The following is a 16,674-nucleotide window of genomic DNA, read 5'->3' as shown; positions in this document are numbered from 1 at the left end:
GGCGCTCTATCGGTGTTATGCGAATTCGTTGTAACAGGTCTCAATCCTGCGGGCCAGAGACCAGGTGTCAATCGTGCGAGATCTTCTATCCACGACACATGTGGAATTGCCATGTTTTCTGCTTCGCGGTCGCGCATCATACGGCTCTTTTTGTTGGCACAGCTACGATTGTTGGGATACGGTGATTTCATGGTCGCGTCAGGACGATCATGTTCTCATGCGCCATGTTTTGCCCCGGTGATTTGCACATCTGCCCCACGTTTTCTCTTCACAGGTGAATAGTGACTGGACAAGACATTGACTACGACCGTGGTTTGAACAATGACGCAAAACAATTATAATCTGAAGCTTGGCGTCTGCGTGTGACCATTCGCTTCTCCACGTTCAGGGGAGGAAATCGAGGGGAAGCTGAGGTGGAACTGGGGACCTGTCGGCTGGCTTTCCCCGCGTCAGGCATACAGGGCGTATGCGGCCAATGTCCAGCGCCTGGACACTTGTAAACACACGGCTTTCATGATCATCCTATCGTCATGGTAGGCGAAATTGGACTTGGCCAAGATCAGATCGTTCTCCAATCCAACAAGAACGTTGTCCTCCAGGCCCGGGGACAGTATAGGGGTGGCGAGTACATGCACTCTTTGACGCCAGGCGGGTGAAGATTGAGACTGTCTCGGGCAACACTGAAAGCTCAAATTCATTCGTTGACAGCAGGGTTTCGCGACTTGAACAATAGACCTAGCAAGTAATAAAGTCAACATGGTCTCGTTCGATTGCACGCCCGTTTTCGCTGTCGAATATCGCTAAATACAATGCTTTTCTTTCCCTTCACCCATATCTGACAGTCTACCACGGAAGGCTCTCCTCCACGAGTCGCACAACTTTCCCATGGCGAGCCAGTGCAGCGACAGTGTACCGCACCTCGTCACACATCGCCAGAGGGCCACACACGATGACCGTGGTTCCGGAAGACACTTGCTCCAGCTCTTCCTCCAGTATTTGCCGCACATTGAGCCTGGAGCCGACCGAGATGTGCGTCTCAATCTCGCCCCAATTGGCCCTGTCGCCGTCTGGGCCGACAATGCTGCTCTCAACAGCACTCACCAGCTCTCTACTTCGGAGTCCCCAGTACAACTTCGTAGACCCCTTCATGCCGTATATGCTCAGGCATTGGCCCAGCGCCGGCATTACAGCGGATATGCCGGCGCCACCAGCGATGCACAGTGTGTTCGGGTACCTCAGGGTCGGCGCGAACTTGCTGTCGTGTCCCTGCAACAATGTGTTGCCCTCGTGGCCGTAGCTGCCTTCGACGAGGACCGGTATACCCGAAGTCACACCAGCCATTCGTGCAAGTCTTTTCGTCATGCCGTTCTGAACACGCATGAACATTGAGATGCCACCATCTCGGCGATTGCGGGTAGCAATGTGACTGGGTTTCGTCGTCCTCACGGTCGGGGACTTCTCAAACGCGGATTGAAGCACAGCAGTGCTTGGTGACGACGGCGACTCCGTGCCTGAGCGAGAGCCTGGAGAAGATGAGCCGGACTCGTCCAACTGATCCCGGGTGTAGTTGATGATGGAGAAAGGATGGTTCTCCCACGGTCGCCACGATAACGTCGGAAAGTACGCGAAGCAGTAACCGTGCCCCTCAACACCGGGGATGTCGACCCGAATGTACTCGTCGTCCACCTTGCTGATGTATGCTCTTTTGATCCCGTTCTTCGTCGCTCTGGCAATGCGCATGAGTCTGTCGAAGCCCCATATTCCCATGGTGCTGTAGATGAAGAGGTCGAAGCCGCTTTGGTGCTTATAGAGATGAACAACATGCCAGTAAGACCCGACAATAGCCAAGATGGCAAGCACGATATGGCCGACGAGGAAGATCTCATACCACCTCCTGCGGATGGGGAGAATCGAGAACGGAATGAAGAGGCACATGGCCATCGTTCCAACGATGCCCCATCTCCAATATGGCTGTTCAAGAGCCTCGCCATACGATTCTTGCTTCACCATGATCTGGAGCCACATTGCCGAGTGCAATGCGACCTGCAGGGCCACGATAGTCGCAATCCACCGATGCGCAAGGAGGTAAGTGGCGTACGACCAGTTGGTCAGCCACAGAAGAGGGTTATTTCGCCCTCCGTACAGGAATACTAGCGGAAGGTTCGCGAAAGACAGAGCTCCGGCTCGGTTTGCAATGTAGCGTGTGATTTCGATCAACTGATCAGGGAACCATGCATTCGGCGTTCGGAGGTGGAAGCCCAGGCAGTTGGCGAGGACGTTGACGAAGATGATGTAAATGATAAAAGTAGCTTGCCCGCGAGTTGGAATCATTGCCAGCTTCAGAACTGGCACACTATGGTATCGTCCAAAGACTGGAGGATCGACGAAGTACGCGTTGAAGGTGCTGGCCCATTTGGCTGGCCAAGGGAGAATGCTGATGGCCGTTAGGCCGATGGGGACAGCAATACCCGAGAACAGGACGAGGAACCTAGATGAGCGAGTCAGCGACCGTCAGCAATGTGTCCCGATCAATAGAGACACACGAAGTGAGACACAGGCGCAACTTACATCCCATGAGATCCGGCCAATGCGGTATCTTGGTAGGAGAGAGCAGCATTAAGATACCCGAGGTATTCGTCATCCGTGACGGATATCGTGCGGTTGAGTGTTGTCTCGTTGAGCGATTTTGGAAGAGGTGGAATTGTGGTATTGACCCGACTCAGTGCTTCGTAGTACGTTGCATATTTTAGAACGACCCCTGGCTCATCTTGGCCATAGATCAACTTCGTTTCCCAAAAGTCCTGGATTGCCGAGGGCATAGTTCCATCTTTGCAACGGTTGTTGATGCACCAAGCGATGGATGTGAGGTAGGACTCGTCGGCGGCGAGGCATGCTGGTCCGGGATACGCCTCGGCCCGCTCCTCGGCGGTCATGTTGGCGAACTCGGGGCATTCAACCGTAGATGGCACTGCAGTATGGCAGACGTATGCGCACAGGGGCTCATAGTTGTTGGCACCGTAACCTTCTAGTCGATCGGCTTCTGCCAAAGCCAGTGGGCAGGCCCACAGGCATGTGATGGCCAAGGCGAGGCCATGGCGAGCGTGCGACCTCATGGCACCTGGGCTCTTGAAGTGCCAAAATGTCTTGTTGGATAATGGAGCAGGCAGTGTGTTGAAGAAGCTGTGCGGTTCTTGGCACTTGTATTGACGTCTCGCGGTCCGCCGCTACGACTTTATATCCCCACGTCGATGTCCGCCCACACCCGACATCCAGAATATCCAGCCCAACAGACGGCCAGGAGAAGAAGCGTTGCAAATCCTGGATAAGCCACACAAGAAGCCACGGCATTTGTCTGGCCCGTTTGGCGTGCCTGCCGTGGTCTCGATGCCACATACTCCACCCAGGGACTTCAGCTGCCAGAGGTTTAGACTTGAAAACAGCCTTGAATTGAGAAGTCGAACGATCTAACCCCAGATTGAGTATAGCCATGCGGCCGACTCCTCGTCGTCGTACCCTGTTTTGCGTCTAGTTGGGTGGCAACACACATGTGACGAGTGATTTACACGACGGGGCGACAGCACAGACGGGGAGAGTGGAGAGGAGTTCGGGCGCATTGCCGAAGAAGATTGGCAGATCCGCCCGCTGTCGTAGCCAGCGTTTGCGGCCCTATCGCCGAGGAAAGATCCAAGACTCACGTCTTCTGGGCAGTGTCATCACGAACTCAATTATTTGACAGCAGGTCAGACAGTGAGAGGTTCACATATCGAGATGCCGAGGACTTGAAGCCTGCGAGGTCGAGGCACACCGCCAACAAGACGACACTCCTTTCTCGGAGCAATCCGTATTGCTGGCCAAGTGGTCGTTTGATGGGGCCATTCATGTCCCCACCATCCACAGGATGTTTCGACCCTCGTTTTCGGAAGGTCGTTGCCCTCGAGCCTGATGGACATTTTGTGACCTCTAATTGGTAAGGGCCGTGGCCAGGAAAACCCTTTACTCCGGTCTTGACTCATAATTCCCCGCCACGTTCAGGTGTCCATGGCCAGTGGCCACTGGGGCCCCGTCGGTTGTCGCTGTGTCTCAACCATGCACGTGTGCTCCATACCACGAAGTCGCTACGTCCATGTTTCTACGTTGCGAATTCGTTGCGCACCTGGGCTTGATCATTTCCTGAAATATTCAGCATGGAATCTCATCTTTCAAAAGTGTGAATGCCCATAGATCTTTGCCTGAGATGTCAAACTTTAGGCAAAATATTGTGTGCCGTCGGCTGTTCTCGGATGTGCGGTGGGCCCATTGCCGGCAGGGGTTATCAATCTCCATCTTATCAATCAGCCGGCCCCCCCAAGCAAACGATTGATAAGATGGGATCGTCGGCATCTTTTCCCCTCACAAGACTAGGTGGCTTGAGAGTTAGCACTTCAGCCGCGCCGAGAAGTCCCGCACAAGTCGTGAAAATTGTTCCCCCTGCAAGGTTCATGGATTCGCAAAGGGACCCATCGCCGTCTCCATGGTCGTCTGATGCCAGCGGGCGAGGACCCGAATTTGGTTCAATGGGAGGCGAGCGTTGGGTAATGTGGCTGGCGGACCATCGAATGCAGGGCGAGGCAAGTGTCAAAGATCCCACGGTGGCGTGGTGCCTCGGTTGTTTCGTCCAAATACATCGCTTCGGTTCCGGCAGGCAGAACCGAACGGTCGGTGTCGGCGTGTGCGTTTGGATCATTCGTTCAAAGCCGGACATGCCTTGTTGAGGGCCATGTAGATCCCTCGGTAGGGTTGACCCGTCTCCCGTTGGGCCTCGTGCAGGCGAGCCGGATTGTTGCTACGTAAAGCCCCTCTTTTACTGAAACGTTCACTCGGTTGCAGGCGAACATGGAGCCTGCCAAAGTTTGCGGCCATTGAGTTGCGACGATCTTCATGTTTTGACCTGCGTCTCGGGCATCGGTATGTATGTCTGACAGCAAATTGTCTCTGACGTGCCTGATGTCACACACCAGAGAACATGTAGATGCAGCAATCTGGCTTGGCAACGGCATTCTCACGCCAATCGAAGCCAAGACGCTTGGCGAGCTGCCACGTTCGGCGGCCCCCGAAGGACCCCACAACTCCATGTACAGCACTACAGCTACGAGTACATGTACAGAGTGGGAAGAGGCCCCCATGCACCTCGCTTATGAAAGGTGGCGTACCGCCCTCTGGACATGTGTGCGAAGCGCGGATGCGCTGGGGTCCCTCATTGGTATCGATTGGGCAGTTGAAGACGTTACATAATTGCATTCAAAAGCTGATAACTGGACTACGCTCTCTTGCCGATGCCTCACTATTGTGAAGTCCCCTCAATCACGACTTCCTCGCGCGGCGACCACTTTCTTCTGCCAGGGAAGAAGCACACGTAAAACAGACACCCTGCCACGAAGCCAACAATGGCCAAGGAGCCGTACATCCACACGAGGTAGGGGTCTTGCGAGACGGCCCCAAGCGCGATGCAAATGGCGGCCGCCACCGCGATAGTCAGCCAGAACAACGCCGAAATGACGGACCGCAGGCTAGAAAAGTCAGTACGATTACAAAACTGAACGAGTAACACGTCGGGACCACATACTTTTTCGGTGCCTGGGTGAAGGCAAGCTCGAGGCCTGTGATGATGACAAACGCCTCGGAGAACGCCACCAAGACGTAGCTGGGCGCCTGGATCCAGACGTGGATGCTCTTTGGCGGTGAGTTGTAGATGTAATGCTGCAGCACACAGGCGTAGACCATGGCGACGGACGCAAACATGAAGCCCATGAAGATACGTGTGACGGGGTCAAAGTCAATCTTGTACTTGCGCAGCAGGGGATAAACGATGACTGGCAAGATCAGCGACTGGTTTAAGCAACACTTCGTTCAAGGGGAACAGCCTACCATCTAGGAACGGGATGAAGATGCAGAGCGCGATGGGATCCAGATTCTGCAGCAGGTCGTTTGGCGTTCCGTGCAGAGCCATCTGGCCGGCCTGGGAGATGAGATTGTTCCACATCTGGTTCCAGCAAATGAAGTAGAACGGAAAGAACAAAAACATCTAACTTGTGTTAGGATCGACCGACTCCCGAGAGCGTTTAGGCTACGGGCGCACGTACCTTGCAGCTCTTCAGGCCACGCTGAACATCGCCGACATATGCGTCCGTGTACCTCTCCTGCCTTGCGAGAGGATACTTGTCGGCATGCCCTCGCTCCAGGAGCACTGAAGGACGAGCATTATAGAACCCTTTCTCCTTGATCGCAATGCTCACGGTACGGCACGCGTCGAGGATGGCGGAGCCCATCGGTGGCACTCTGACGTATTTCTTTCGCCCCCAAACAAACACGCTGGCAGAAATCAGGATAATACTGAGAGTCGGTTAGCAATGCCCGCATGGTCGGAGTAGACAGCTGAAGGAAATTGCCATACATCAATGGTATCAGGTATGCAAGCCAGAAAGAGTGATGCTTCTCGACGTTGACGGTGATCAGAGGCGACAAGGCGCCGATATTGACGACCCAGTAGAACCACATGAACAGCCGCTGCACCGTCAGGTCGGGGTCGACGATGACCTGCTCTCCCGACTTGAGTGTCTTGAGGACTGGATGAGAGTTCTGGTATTGCTCGGCGCACATGGGCGTTACGTTGGCCTTGATGCCGCCCGTGCCCAGGCCAATCGTGACCATGGCTGCGATGAGTCCACCAAGGCCCGCTCCGTGCGTGATAGCAGAGGGTGTGGCGGTGGTGACGAGGATGACAAGGCCGACGATGTAGACGCTGCATGCGCACAGAATGGCCTTGTACTTGCCGAGGTATTGATCTGGGTCCTGTCAGCCTAGATGTTGGGGCAAGGAACGAGACGCGGATTGAGCGCACCAGCAATGATGGCACCGATGACTGTAGAGGCATATGCCCAGAACTTGAAGAAGTTGCCGAGAGCGGTAGCGACAGCCTGGCCCTTTCCAAGAGCTCCTGGGAGGTCGGACCCCGGTGCATAGGGGTTGCTTTGCTCTGTCAGTGCATGATCCATGCCGAACGATGCAAGACCGTGTACCTACTTGATGTAGTTCTGGAACGGCCCCGACAGACCAAAGTAAGTCGCTCTCTCGCCCAGCTGCATTGTTATTAGCCTCGACAAAGATTCTCGAGACGAATGCGCTCCATCGAATGACGACTCACCTCGACGACGAGAATCAGCAGCGCGACCGCGGGCAGCTTATCGGGGATGCGTCGCAGGCCTCGGAACTGCTCCGTATCGTTCTTGGCGTCGTGCTCAGCCATGCTGGCGGCATCGGCCGCAGGCACCGTCTTGGACTCAATCTCCATGCTGAAGGTTGATCGGCGCGCACGCGCAATCGAGTTCACCAAGTTCAGCCCCCACTGCTCAGTTGAAAGGACAAACAGCGTCTTGTGAACAAACAGACTGCGCTCTTTCGGGCCAACGAGGACGCGTGTCAAGATGCATGACGCAGCGCAGGGCTCGAGGGCATCCTTTTAACACACCCGGGGAAGCGTGGATCCTGCATCTGCAACCCCGGAGTCTGGGGAGCGAGAGATAACGCGGGGTGGAAAATTGGCGCTGTCATAGGCGGCGTCCGACGGCCGATCCGGCAAAACGGCCTTGGTGGAGCCCCCGATCGGCCGCGAGAACGCCGCCAATGAGCGGCCTCGGCGTGATCGAGCCGGGGAATGCCCTCGGCGAGGACGGCGTTCGGAATCGGCAGCCAAGAGTATCTCTTTGCTTGGTGATAAAGATGCTTTATCTGGCTGTTCATGCATAGGCCGGACTGAAGCGGTTGTTTATCGAACGCCATAGCCTTGTCTCGCTGCATTGAGGTTACCAGCGTGCAGCCATGTCAACCACCACGACGACGGCTGCGGCCCCTGTGGCTGTCTCGGAAGAGACACCCATCTCCAAAGCGACCAAAAGACTTGCAGTCTCAGAAGATGAATACCAAGGCTTAGATCCTGAATGGAGAAGTCTTTGGAATGAACATGGGAGCTCGATGGTCAGGGCCGACGAGGTCACAATTGAGGAGTATCGGCTAGACCCAGCCAAGTACAGCTTCTCATACCCGACCTACCCCGGTGCGTGGCCTTGACCAATTTCGCCCTGTTTTCTTCACACTGACTTGGGCAATAGGCCCAGAGGTGTTCCATGTGGAAGACAGACGCATCCCGGTGACGCGACCAGCGGGTGAGATCACCGTTAGAGTGTACTCCCCAGAAGGGCCTGGGCCATTTCCCGTGCATCTCAATTTCCATGGTGGCATGTGGCCTTTGACCAACATGAACATAGTGTATTCCGCTGACATATCGCAGGCGGCTGGGTTTTGGGCGGTCTCAAGTCAGAGGCAGCCTGGTGTCGGCACATGTGCAACAAGTCCAATGTCAAGGTGATTGACGTAGACTATCGCATGGGCCCAGAGTTTCGCTTCCCAACAGCCATCTACGACTGCTGGGACGCGGTAAAGTGGGCAAGTCGGAACTCACCCCCCTGCGTGTCGAGCTCTTGTTCACTGACATGTCGCAGGCAATTGAGAACGCCGACGCGCTCAACGTTGACCCCAAGAGTGTCTCGTTTGGAGGCTTGTCGGCGGGTGGCCACACGTCCGCCGTGCTCGCCCACTTTGCGCGCGACGAAAACATCGACATCAAACTCCACTTGATGATTGTTCCGGCCACGGACATGCGCTATTGCAGCACAAAGATCAAGGCGTTGACACCAGACAATTGCCCGTACGAGAGCGCGCGGTTGTTTGCCGACCTGCCATGGGGCCCGCTCGGGCGAGAGCAGTGGTTCCTCAAGTACTGGCTCGGCGACGACGCAGGTGAGTATATAGGCTGAAGCAAGTGTTCCCTATGACAGCTGTATTAACTTTTGGCGACAGACGAGCAAGAGCGCATTCTGAACGAGGAGTGGATCATGACTCCCGTGCTGGCTCCGCGCCTTAGTGGTCTGCCCCCCGCGCATATCGTCACGGCCGAATTTGATCTGGAGCGGGACGAAGGCGAGGCGTATGGTCGCATGCTGCAGCAGGCGGGCAATCAAGTTACGATGAAGAGGTATGCGGGTAGTCCGCACGCCTTTGCCCACTACAACCATCCCCAGCGGGGTCTGGCGACGAGCTTTGAGTTCATGGAGGATACGGCGGCATTGTTGAAGGATGTTCACTACGGGCATTAGAGAGCGAGAACAATCTATAGATGCAATGAGTTTTGAGCAACAATTCCTCAAGAAGGTGCGCGATTGAGAAGGGGTCAATCCCTCTGTCCGGCGGAGTGAAGAAACACATATTAAACAGTGGCTATCAGCAGTGTGGACACGGCATCAACCGCCAGGGAACCAGAGGGGAGAGAACTGACTCAACCCTCTTACCGTATCGAGGAATTACCCAGCGTGGCTGATCTCCAGTCCACTCTCCCCAGGCCCAGCGGTTACCAGTGGCACACTTCGGTCCGGGCGGAGTGCATGGGGCCGCCGGAAACCAACGCCGCCAATGACAGTGGACGCCGTGCAGCCGGCACCGGAGCTGCGGTTCGGCGGCGGCGCGTTCACGCGCAGGGCACTGGCGCTCACCGCGCTGAGCTGCTTCGTTGAGCATCGTACGATGCAGGGACCTGCAATCTGACGTGCGGCGATCTGAGATTCTTGATTGTGCGAATACTTATTTATCGCCGCCCTCGTCGCGAAGCTGCATGACCTCGGAGCGCCAATTGACGAAGTGAGACACAATCTGCCTACGAAATGGCACCGAGGGAAAGCATCGTTATCGTTGGGTATTTGACACCCCTGCATATCTTCCACTTATACACGATAGCTAACTTATCTCCTCCAGAGCTGGCATCATTGGCCTCGATGTCGCACTGGTCCTTGCTGAAAGAGGCTATGGGAAGAACATTACCGTGGTAGCCGAGCACCTCCCTGGTGACACGGCAGTCGACTACACGTCTCCATGGTGAGTGCCATCCTTACTAGGCCCTCACGTCGGTGTGAATTAAGTCTGAGTGTGCCAAGGGCGGGATGCAACTTTTCGGCAATCTCAGGCAGCGACGCCAACGCCCTGCGATGGGACAAGCTCGGCTACTCACATCTGTCGAAGCTGGCGTCCGAAAGGCCCGAGGAGACCTTTGTTCGCCGTACCGAGTCCATTGAGCTTTGGGACGAAGATGTCCCGCACCACAAGATCAAGGAGATGTCAGAATATCTCGAGGGTGTATGCCATCGCGACTCCAATCAGGCCAACACCGTCGGAACCGTGTTCTGACCCGTCACTAGTTCCGTGTTCTGCCGCAGGATGAGCTCCCGACCGGTGTCAAATTCGCCATTGGCTTCACGACACTCACCATCAACGCCCCTCTTCACATGCAGTTTCTGCAACAGAAGCTCACGAACCACTATGGTGTTCAATTTGTTCGCCAGAAGCTCCCTAGCATCCAGGCGGCATTCTCCAATCCCGCCACCAAGATCGTGTTCAACTGCACAGGCAACGCAGCCCGGGCATTGGCCGGCGTCGAGGATGCCAAATGCTATCCGACAAGAGGCCAGGTACTGCTGACCCGGGCGCCGCATGTGCAGACGAACATCATGCGGCACGGCAAGGGTTATGAGACGTATGTGATTCCGCGGCCCGAGTCAAACGGAAATGTCGTCCTGGGCGGCTACATGCAAAAGGGCGTCAAGTAAGCGACTCACTTCCACTTTTTTACGAGTTGAAAGCTGACCACTTACCCAGTGATGGCTCCACGTACTCGTACGAGACCGAGTCCATCATGGACCGGACAGTGAAGTTGAGCCCCGAGCTTGGCAAGTCCGAGTACGAGATCCTCGCCTCGTTCGCGGGTATGAGACCATCACGGGAGGGAGGCGCAAGGGTAGAGCGCGACGGAATCGACGTCGCCGGCGAGAAGCGCATTCTTGTACACAACTATGGCGCCGGCGGCACTGGGTTCCAAGCTGGATACGGCATGGCGGTCGACGCAGTAAAAACCGTGGAGGACGTCCTCAGACAGCTGCGCGGCACATCGCCGCGACCAAGGTTGTAAGGCTCCACAGAAGGTGAATAGTTGATGGCCAGCGGTGCAAGAATTGCGTGTCAAAGCGATTTGCGCGGAGTGTCTTCGATCATGTGCCGTCTTCCAGTGAGGAAAATGCCTGTGACACATGAGGTGGGAGGTGAAGAACGTTGTCGACGCCGCGCCAGAAGATGGAGTCAATGCGAAGTAGGCCCAAGCAGAGGATGGGGAAGGACTTCGCTTTGAGTCGCAGTTCCTTTCGGGTCATCTGCAGCCGCTTTATCCAGTCGAGAGCTTCATCATACGTAGATGCTGATGAGACCATTGTGAGCTGGGTGAAGCAGAGAGATGAGATCGCAGCCTGCGCCCACGATGGCCAAACGCCGTTGACATCCTCCGCTCTCAGATCCTTGATGAAAGCGTGAAAGCCCTGGGTGCAGTCTCTTATGCTTTGTCGCACTGTTTCGGCGCGGGCGATGAAATCGGAAGAGCCGCTCAGGTTCTCAGTGTCAAGGAATGGCCTCATCGCCGCGCGATGTACGATGAGATTTGTGTAGTGATAGGCTAGATCGCAGATGGCCAGCGACATTTGTATCCCTGCTTGATGTGATAGATCATGGTGGTCGGCGGAGTGGTAGGACTCGTCCAGATGGTTCGCCAACGACATGGCGATGTCGCTGAGCCCGGGGTTTTGGGACGATGACTGCAAGATGCGCAGCGAACTGGATGTAAATGAGGTCAATGAGAGCACTCAATGGATGCGAACTGGAAGATTCTCACTATAGTTTCGCTAAAGCCTCATCAAGAAGCGTGGTCACCGCCGACAGTTTTAGTAAACAGTCCCAGTCGGCATCAAGCACGTTGCTATCGTGCTGGTCCGAAAGAAGCAGTGTATTGACAAGCCAATTGTCCCGATCGATGAATGGCGGCTTGCCCAAGCTGGAGGCGAGCAAACGGTCCGTTGAGTAGATGAGGAATGATAGTCGGCGCCGCAGAGCCACGTTCGCCGTCGGCAGCCCCCAGGGCGTAGGGTCTAGGTGTAAACCGACGTTGATAGCCGCTGCGACTAGAGCTCCCATAAGATTCCACTGATGCGACGCATCAGAGACCAGCAGATTGGACGATGGCCATAGCACGAGCAGCAGAACTGTCTGTACGGTTTCGAGGCTCGGTGAGTGCAGGTCCGGTGCCAATGACGTATTGAGAACCTGCGAAAGCGTCGAGTACGGGAAGGCGTCATATGCGAGATCAATACAGAGCTTATCGTCGTGCATGGCGAAGGGAACGGCAATGGCGTACACAGCAGCGAGGAGGTGCGCAGGACTGGTCTCAGGATCAGGCATCGCGGCCGAGGAGAAGATGGGGTACTGCGCCCCGGCGAATTTTGACCACAGTGAGATGAGTCGCTTGCCCATCGTGGATGGCACCAACTGCTCCAACTGTGTCCTCAGATACGCCTCTCCTGGTGTGGCATGGCCGGTCTGTTCCAGCGACTTGCCAAAGAGCGACGGCTGAGACAGGAGGAACTGCACCGGGAACGGCTGTTCCTGCACCGAATAAACGGCGAGCTGCTTGAACTTGAAGACGCCGTGATTGTCAGTCCGGTATTTCCGCAGGATGTATGGGTCCATATCGCCCGTCAAGCCCAGCGCCTCAGGCTTCGTGTCGGTATGCCCATCCAGCAGGGGAAGAGACGTAGTTGTTGGCGTATCGCGCTGCAGAGACAGAGCGTTCACGCTCCGTGACGCGCCATCGCCCGCAACTGACACGTTGGACGCTGGACTGCGAGGCGTGCGAAACATGAAGTGGTAGTCGCTGGAGTCCATGCCGAGATCCTGGAGGAACTGCAAGCTCATGCTGGGGAACGGCGACTCATCTCCCGCAGCGACATCCAGCGGCACTGATGGTATCGCAAACGCGTTTCTCGGTGAGTGCGGCCTCAATGAGTCGCTGTCGCCGGGTCTTGGTAGCAACACCGGCGGCGTGGATACAGTTGCGGCTGGCATCGCCAGCACGGATGCTCCGTCCACGGCGTCCGATCCCGGATGTCCTTCCAGCAGTGGCTTCTTGCGGGGGCGCGTCGACTCGACAAAGGTGCACTCATGGCTGTGCAACTGGCATGTGCGACATGGAGGGGCCCCTTCGATGCGACAAGCGGTTTTCCGAGCGCGACAAAAGTCGCACGGCCGTTGCCGCTTGCTCATGTACTTGCGCATTGTGCCATTGACGGGAGTGTTGCAGTGAATCAGTGATGCAGGTGCACGATTGTCGCGTGGGATGGAACTACTGCTGGCGGCGAGCTGGTCCACACACACTCTCTGCCAGCCCCTAGGACCTGAATGTGGATTAGCCTGAAGCGATCCATTGACAGCGGAAACATGCACTACCAGTGATGTACAGGCGCAATCTCGCTGGGGAATCGGGTTGAAGGGTCATGCTGCCCGCTTGCCCTGCTGGTATCGTGAAGTTGCGCAGCGAGGTTGCAGCTTGCAAAGCTCGGCGGCTAACCAGACGGCATATATCATCGCAGAGTGCAGCAATGTCTCTGCTTGTCAATGGGCAGGAAGCAGCATGCGACTAGATTGAATTGACAGGGGAACACCGCCTGTCCATGTTTCTGTCAATCAGGATATCAATGCCACTCTCGTGAATCACACTGACCCCTTCAATCCTTTAGAACCTAGATGTCAGAGAATCACGAACTGCGACGAGCGATAATTTCTCGAAGCAACATGCTTAGAGTCTTAGTATAAATTGTTCCTCAGCTCGGGGCACTGCTCCGACTTGTTACTACTCAAGCACAGCAGTCTCCCACCTTTCAATGAACCGTATCCCAATCGCACCCCGTTGATTCACCATTGACAAATCCAATCGACTTGAGTAAACACTGAATAGCAGTGATGTGCTACCAGTACGACTTGTATACAAGGTGCATCAGGTGCCAGGAGAAAACGTTCATCCGCACCGGCGCTCCCATGCCGTGCACAGAGGTGCGGAAGTTGAACATAGATCCGCCGCCCATCGGCCGCTGCAAGATGGGGCTCTCGAGGCGGGAACAGATTGAGCAAATCCTACAAGACTGTAAGCCATGCACTGCGAGGAGAAAGGCAAAGGGCCTGAAGTGAAGGGGCCGCCGGCGTTGGCCAAAGTTGTGGCTGTTCCTGCCAAAGAACATATGTTGAACTTGTTGCTGGACTGCGCCTCGACCTGGCTCGAACAAAGGGCAAATACAGAACTATACTTAGTTGCGTTCAGCTACTGTCTTGTTCTGTGAATCACAATACCGCGATTCACTAGGAATGAACGATTCACCACAAAGGGATCGCGTTCTATAAAGCCAGTCTTCCCTCGCAGCAAGAGAATGCTTTTTGCTCCTCAAACTATCAGCATTAGCCCATCGCCAGAACCATCACCTCAAACTCCGAACCATTCACCACTCGAACACTTAATCACATACCAGGGTCTGCGGCGTGATTCACGATGTGCACGGTCAAAAAGGTCTATCAGAAATGCAACACATGTGGCACGAAAAGGTGGCTGAAAGACGACCCAACTAGGTGCGAGATGTGGGAACATGAATGGACCATGGCTCCCGAAGGAGCTAAACGTGAACTCGTTCGATGCCCCAAGGGCGTCCGAGAGAACAAGGATGAGGAGATAATTCGCGACGTACCGAATTGGAGGTGTCATGTTTGTGAGCCTCGATTCACGAGGTAGCAGAGATAGTTATGCGACAGCACAAGGGGAGCACACTGACTCTCTAATTGACCCCTTTTAACGAGAGCCATCTCCAAATCCAAGCTTTAGCATGTTTGTGGATTCTGTTTCGCAAAACACTGGCCATGTCCATCTCGCAACAACGACGGCGGGTGCGTTTAATCGCATTGGCTAGCGATCTACACCATCAGTGGCCAGCAGGTCATAAAGTCCCTCCACTTCTCATGTAGATGTAGATTGCGATCCCTGCGAGGAAAACGAATGGTCCGTCATTCTAGAGCTACAATTCATAAGAAGACGGAGCCAACGTATCCAACGGGGCATATGAATAGCGGGAACTATGATCAGAGGACCATCATAAGGCATACCTGCGAGGTAATTCTCACACTGACTTGCTTTTAACATTTCCTTCAGCTTCTTGCAGCCGAGGATCGTGGAGTTGCAGCCATGGCGTCAGCCTCTTGAAACCGCCCAGACCACTTAACTTGGATTGAGGTCATGTGTCTCCCAGCGGCCATACACCTTCCCACCACGAAGTCAGCACCTCAGCCCGTATTGCGATAAGCTTAATAAATGGCATGTTAGATTGTGTGACGGCCGCCTGAGTCAATTGCATGCTGTTCCTGCAGCTTTTTGTGCCCGGAAAGACTCCACCAGCGAGCGATGGATTCAATGAGGGCGAGGCTCACACAAGATTTTGGACGAACGCCAACAAGGGCGACCTCCTCCGATAAATATTATCGCAGCACGACAATCGCTTCCTGTAAATGACCAAAACAGGCGCCCGATTGATCTTTCCGGGATCTCAGGCCACAACAATACGAAAACACGCCTACCGAGTAAGGTGGGATGATGCGACAGATTGGCACCGCGTCAAACCAGTGTGCGATGTCACACTCGATCTCCCATGATTTCTCAGCCACTTTGTTGGCAGCTTTGTATTAGACAGTACCGCGCCTGACTGGGTTCAACGCTGCAGGCAGACAGTGCTATTACAGCCAGGTCTATGCTTTACGCATGTTGCGGCTTACCGAGGATAAGAAGGGGAGGCATTCTCTAGCACTATCGAGGTCAGTGACGAACGTGACCCATCTCGTCGGATTGAATGCGAGCGCATTGCGGGTTTGCGCCATGCTTGGCTAGGGGATCGGCGTTCGTTACACCCCGCCAAAGCATTGAGCACAACCACGAGTACACGTAAAACGATCTACCGGCTCTGAAAATAGAACCAAGAGACTGAGCGGTGGAAATTGCCCCGCCGGGCTCTCCCTTTGCTTGCTGGCGTTGTGGTATGGTTAGTGTGTCGAGATTGCGCAAGAACTGGAGGGTGACGACCCGACCGGACCCAGCTGGGCGTCATCGCCTCGACAATTTTGGTGTCCATTGGAAAGGAGCATAAAATATAAAATGAATGAGCAGTGTAATGTGAGCGTAATTATAACCTTCTCGTCCTTGCTGGAAGCCGCAACGCTGTCGACTCTTGTCAGTAAATCTTCGATCCATTTACAGCACGGTCTGGTCTGGTGTCTTTTGAACATGAAGAGGACAATCAATGGTATGACTCTACTATTGGCGGCGTCCGCCGCCGCTAGCGCAACCTCACGACATGGGACGTGGAAGGTCGGCCAAACAGTCCATACAAGCAGCGGCCCTGTGGAAGGACATGCCGCGTCAAATGCGATGGGCGTGTCGGAGTATCTCGGCATCCCATACGCCGAGCCACCAGTTGGACCCCGTCGATTCCAACCTCCCGAGCGACTCCGCAAAAGGTCCAGGATCCGCGGAGACAAATTTGCAAGTAGACATGTACCATCGCTGCTGGAACCGAGTCTGACTGAATGAGCAGGGCTTCTCGTGTATGACATCGAACATTACAAAGAATGACGCAGTCGTGTCGGAAGACTTGATTGCCAAATACAATATAACGGATGTCGGCGTCG

The 16,674-nt window shown here is 55.0% G+C and overlaps 5 protein-coding genes across 5 annotated transcripts; 2 read left to right on the top strand and 3 right to left on the bottom strand.

The window, feature by feature from the left end:
* Window positions 1–843: 843 nt before the first annotated feature.
* PLICBS_005088 (uncharacterized protein) lies at window positions 844–2,933 on the bottom strand (the record flags this gene model as incomplete). The annotated part of the gene is made up of 2 exons (XM_018325500.2): window positions 844–2,488; window positions 2,569–2,933. The coding sequence occupies 2 exons, from the start codon at window positions 2,931–2,933 to the stop codon at window positions 844–846; spliced, it is 2,010 nt and encodes a 669-aa protein (XP_018175252.2).
* A 2,387-nt stretch (window positions 2,934–5,320) lies between these two features.
* On the bottom strand, window positions 5,321–7,327 carry PLICBS_005087 (uncharacterized protein; the record flags this gene model as incomplete). Its single annotated transcript, XM_018325501.2, has 8 exons — window positions 5,321–5,546; window positions 5,603–5,849; window positions 5,905–6,061; window positions 6,120–6,369; window positions 6,431–6,821; window positions 6,878–7,005; window positions 7,060–7,115; window positions 7,181–7,327. The coding sequence occupies 8 exons, from the start codon at window positions 7,325–7,327 to the stop codon at window positions 5,321–5,323; spliced, it is 1,602 nt and encodes a 533-aa protein (XP_018175253.2).
* A 527-nt stretch (window positions 7,328–7,854) lies between these two features.
* On the top strand, window positions 7,855–9,188 carry PLICBS_005086 (uncharacterized protein; the record flags this gene model as incomplete). The annotated part of the gene is made up of 5 exons (XM_018325502.2): window positions 7,855–8,089; window positions 8,145–8,198; window positions 8,324–8,469; window positions 8,535–8,832; window positions 8,893–9,188. The coding sequence occupies 5 exons, from the start codon at window positions 7,855–7,857 to the stop codon at window positions 9,186–9,188; spliced, it is 1,029 nt and encodes a 342-aa protein (XP_018175254.1).
* A 561-nt stretch (window positions 9,189–9,749) lies between these two features.
* On the top strand, window positions 9,750–11,047 carry PLICBS_005085 (uncharacterized protein; the record flags this gene model as incomplete). Its single annotated transcript, XM_018325503.2, has 5 exons — window positions 9,750–9,781; window positions 9,841–9,960; window positions 10,020–10,218; window positions 10,281–10,684; window positions 10,738–11,047. The coding sequence occupies 5 exons, from the start codon at window positions 9,750–9,752 to the stop codon at window positions 11,045–11,047; spliced, it is 1,065 nt and encodes a 354-aa protein (XP_018175255.2).
* Window positions 11,048–11,126: 79 nt separating this feature from the next.
* PLICBS_005084 (uncharacterized protein) lies at window positions 11,127–12,873 on the bottom strand (the record flags this gene model as incomplete). The annotated part of the gene is made up of 2 exons (XM_018325504.2): window positions 11,127–11,739; window positions 11,798–12,873. 2 exons carry the CDS (start codon window positions 12,871–12,873, stop codon window positions 11,127–11,129), a joined length of 1,689 nt encoding a protein of 562 aa, XP_018175256.2.
* Window positions 12,874–16,674: the final 3,801 nt, after the last annotated feature.

Source organism: Purpureocillium lilacinum (genome assembly GCF_023168085.1).
Source record: "Purpureocillium lilacinum CBS 284.36 DNA, scaffold_3, whole genome shotgun sequence".
In the NCBI taxonomy this organism is placed as follows: domain Eukaryota; kingdom Fungi; phylum Ascomycota; class Sordariomycetes; order Hypocreales; family Ophiocordycipitaceae; genus Purpureocillium; species Purpureocillium lilacinum.
Note: the sequence above shows the minus strand (reverse complement) of the source record. Positions and strands in the feature narration are given on the sequence as shown.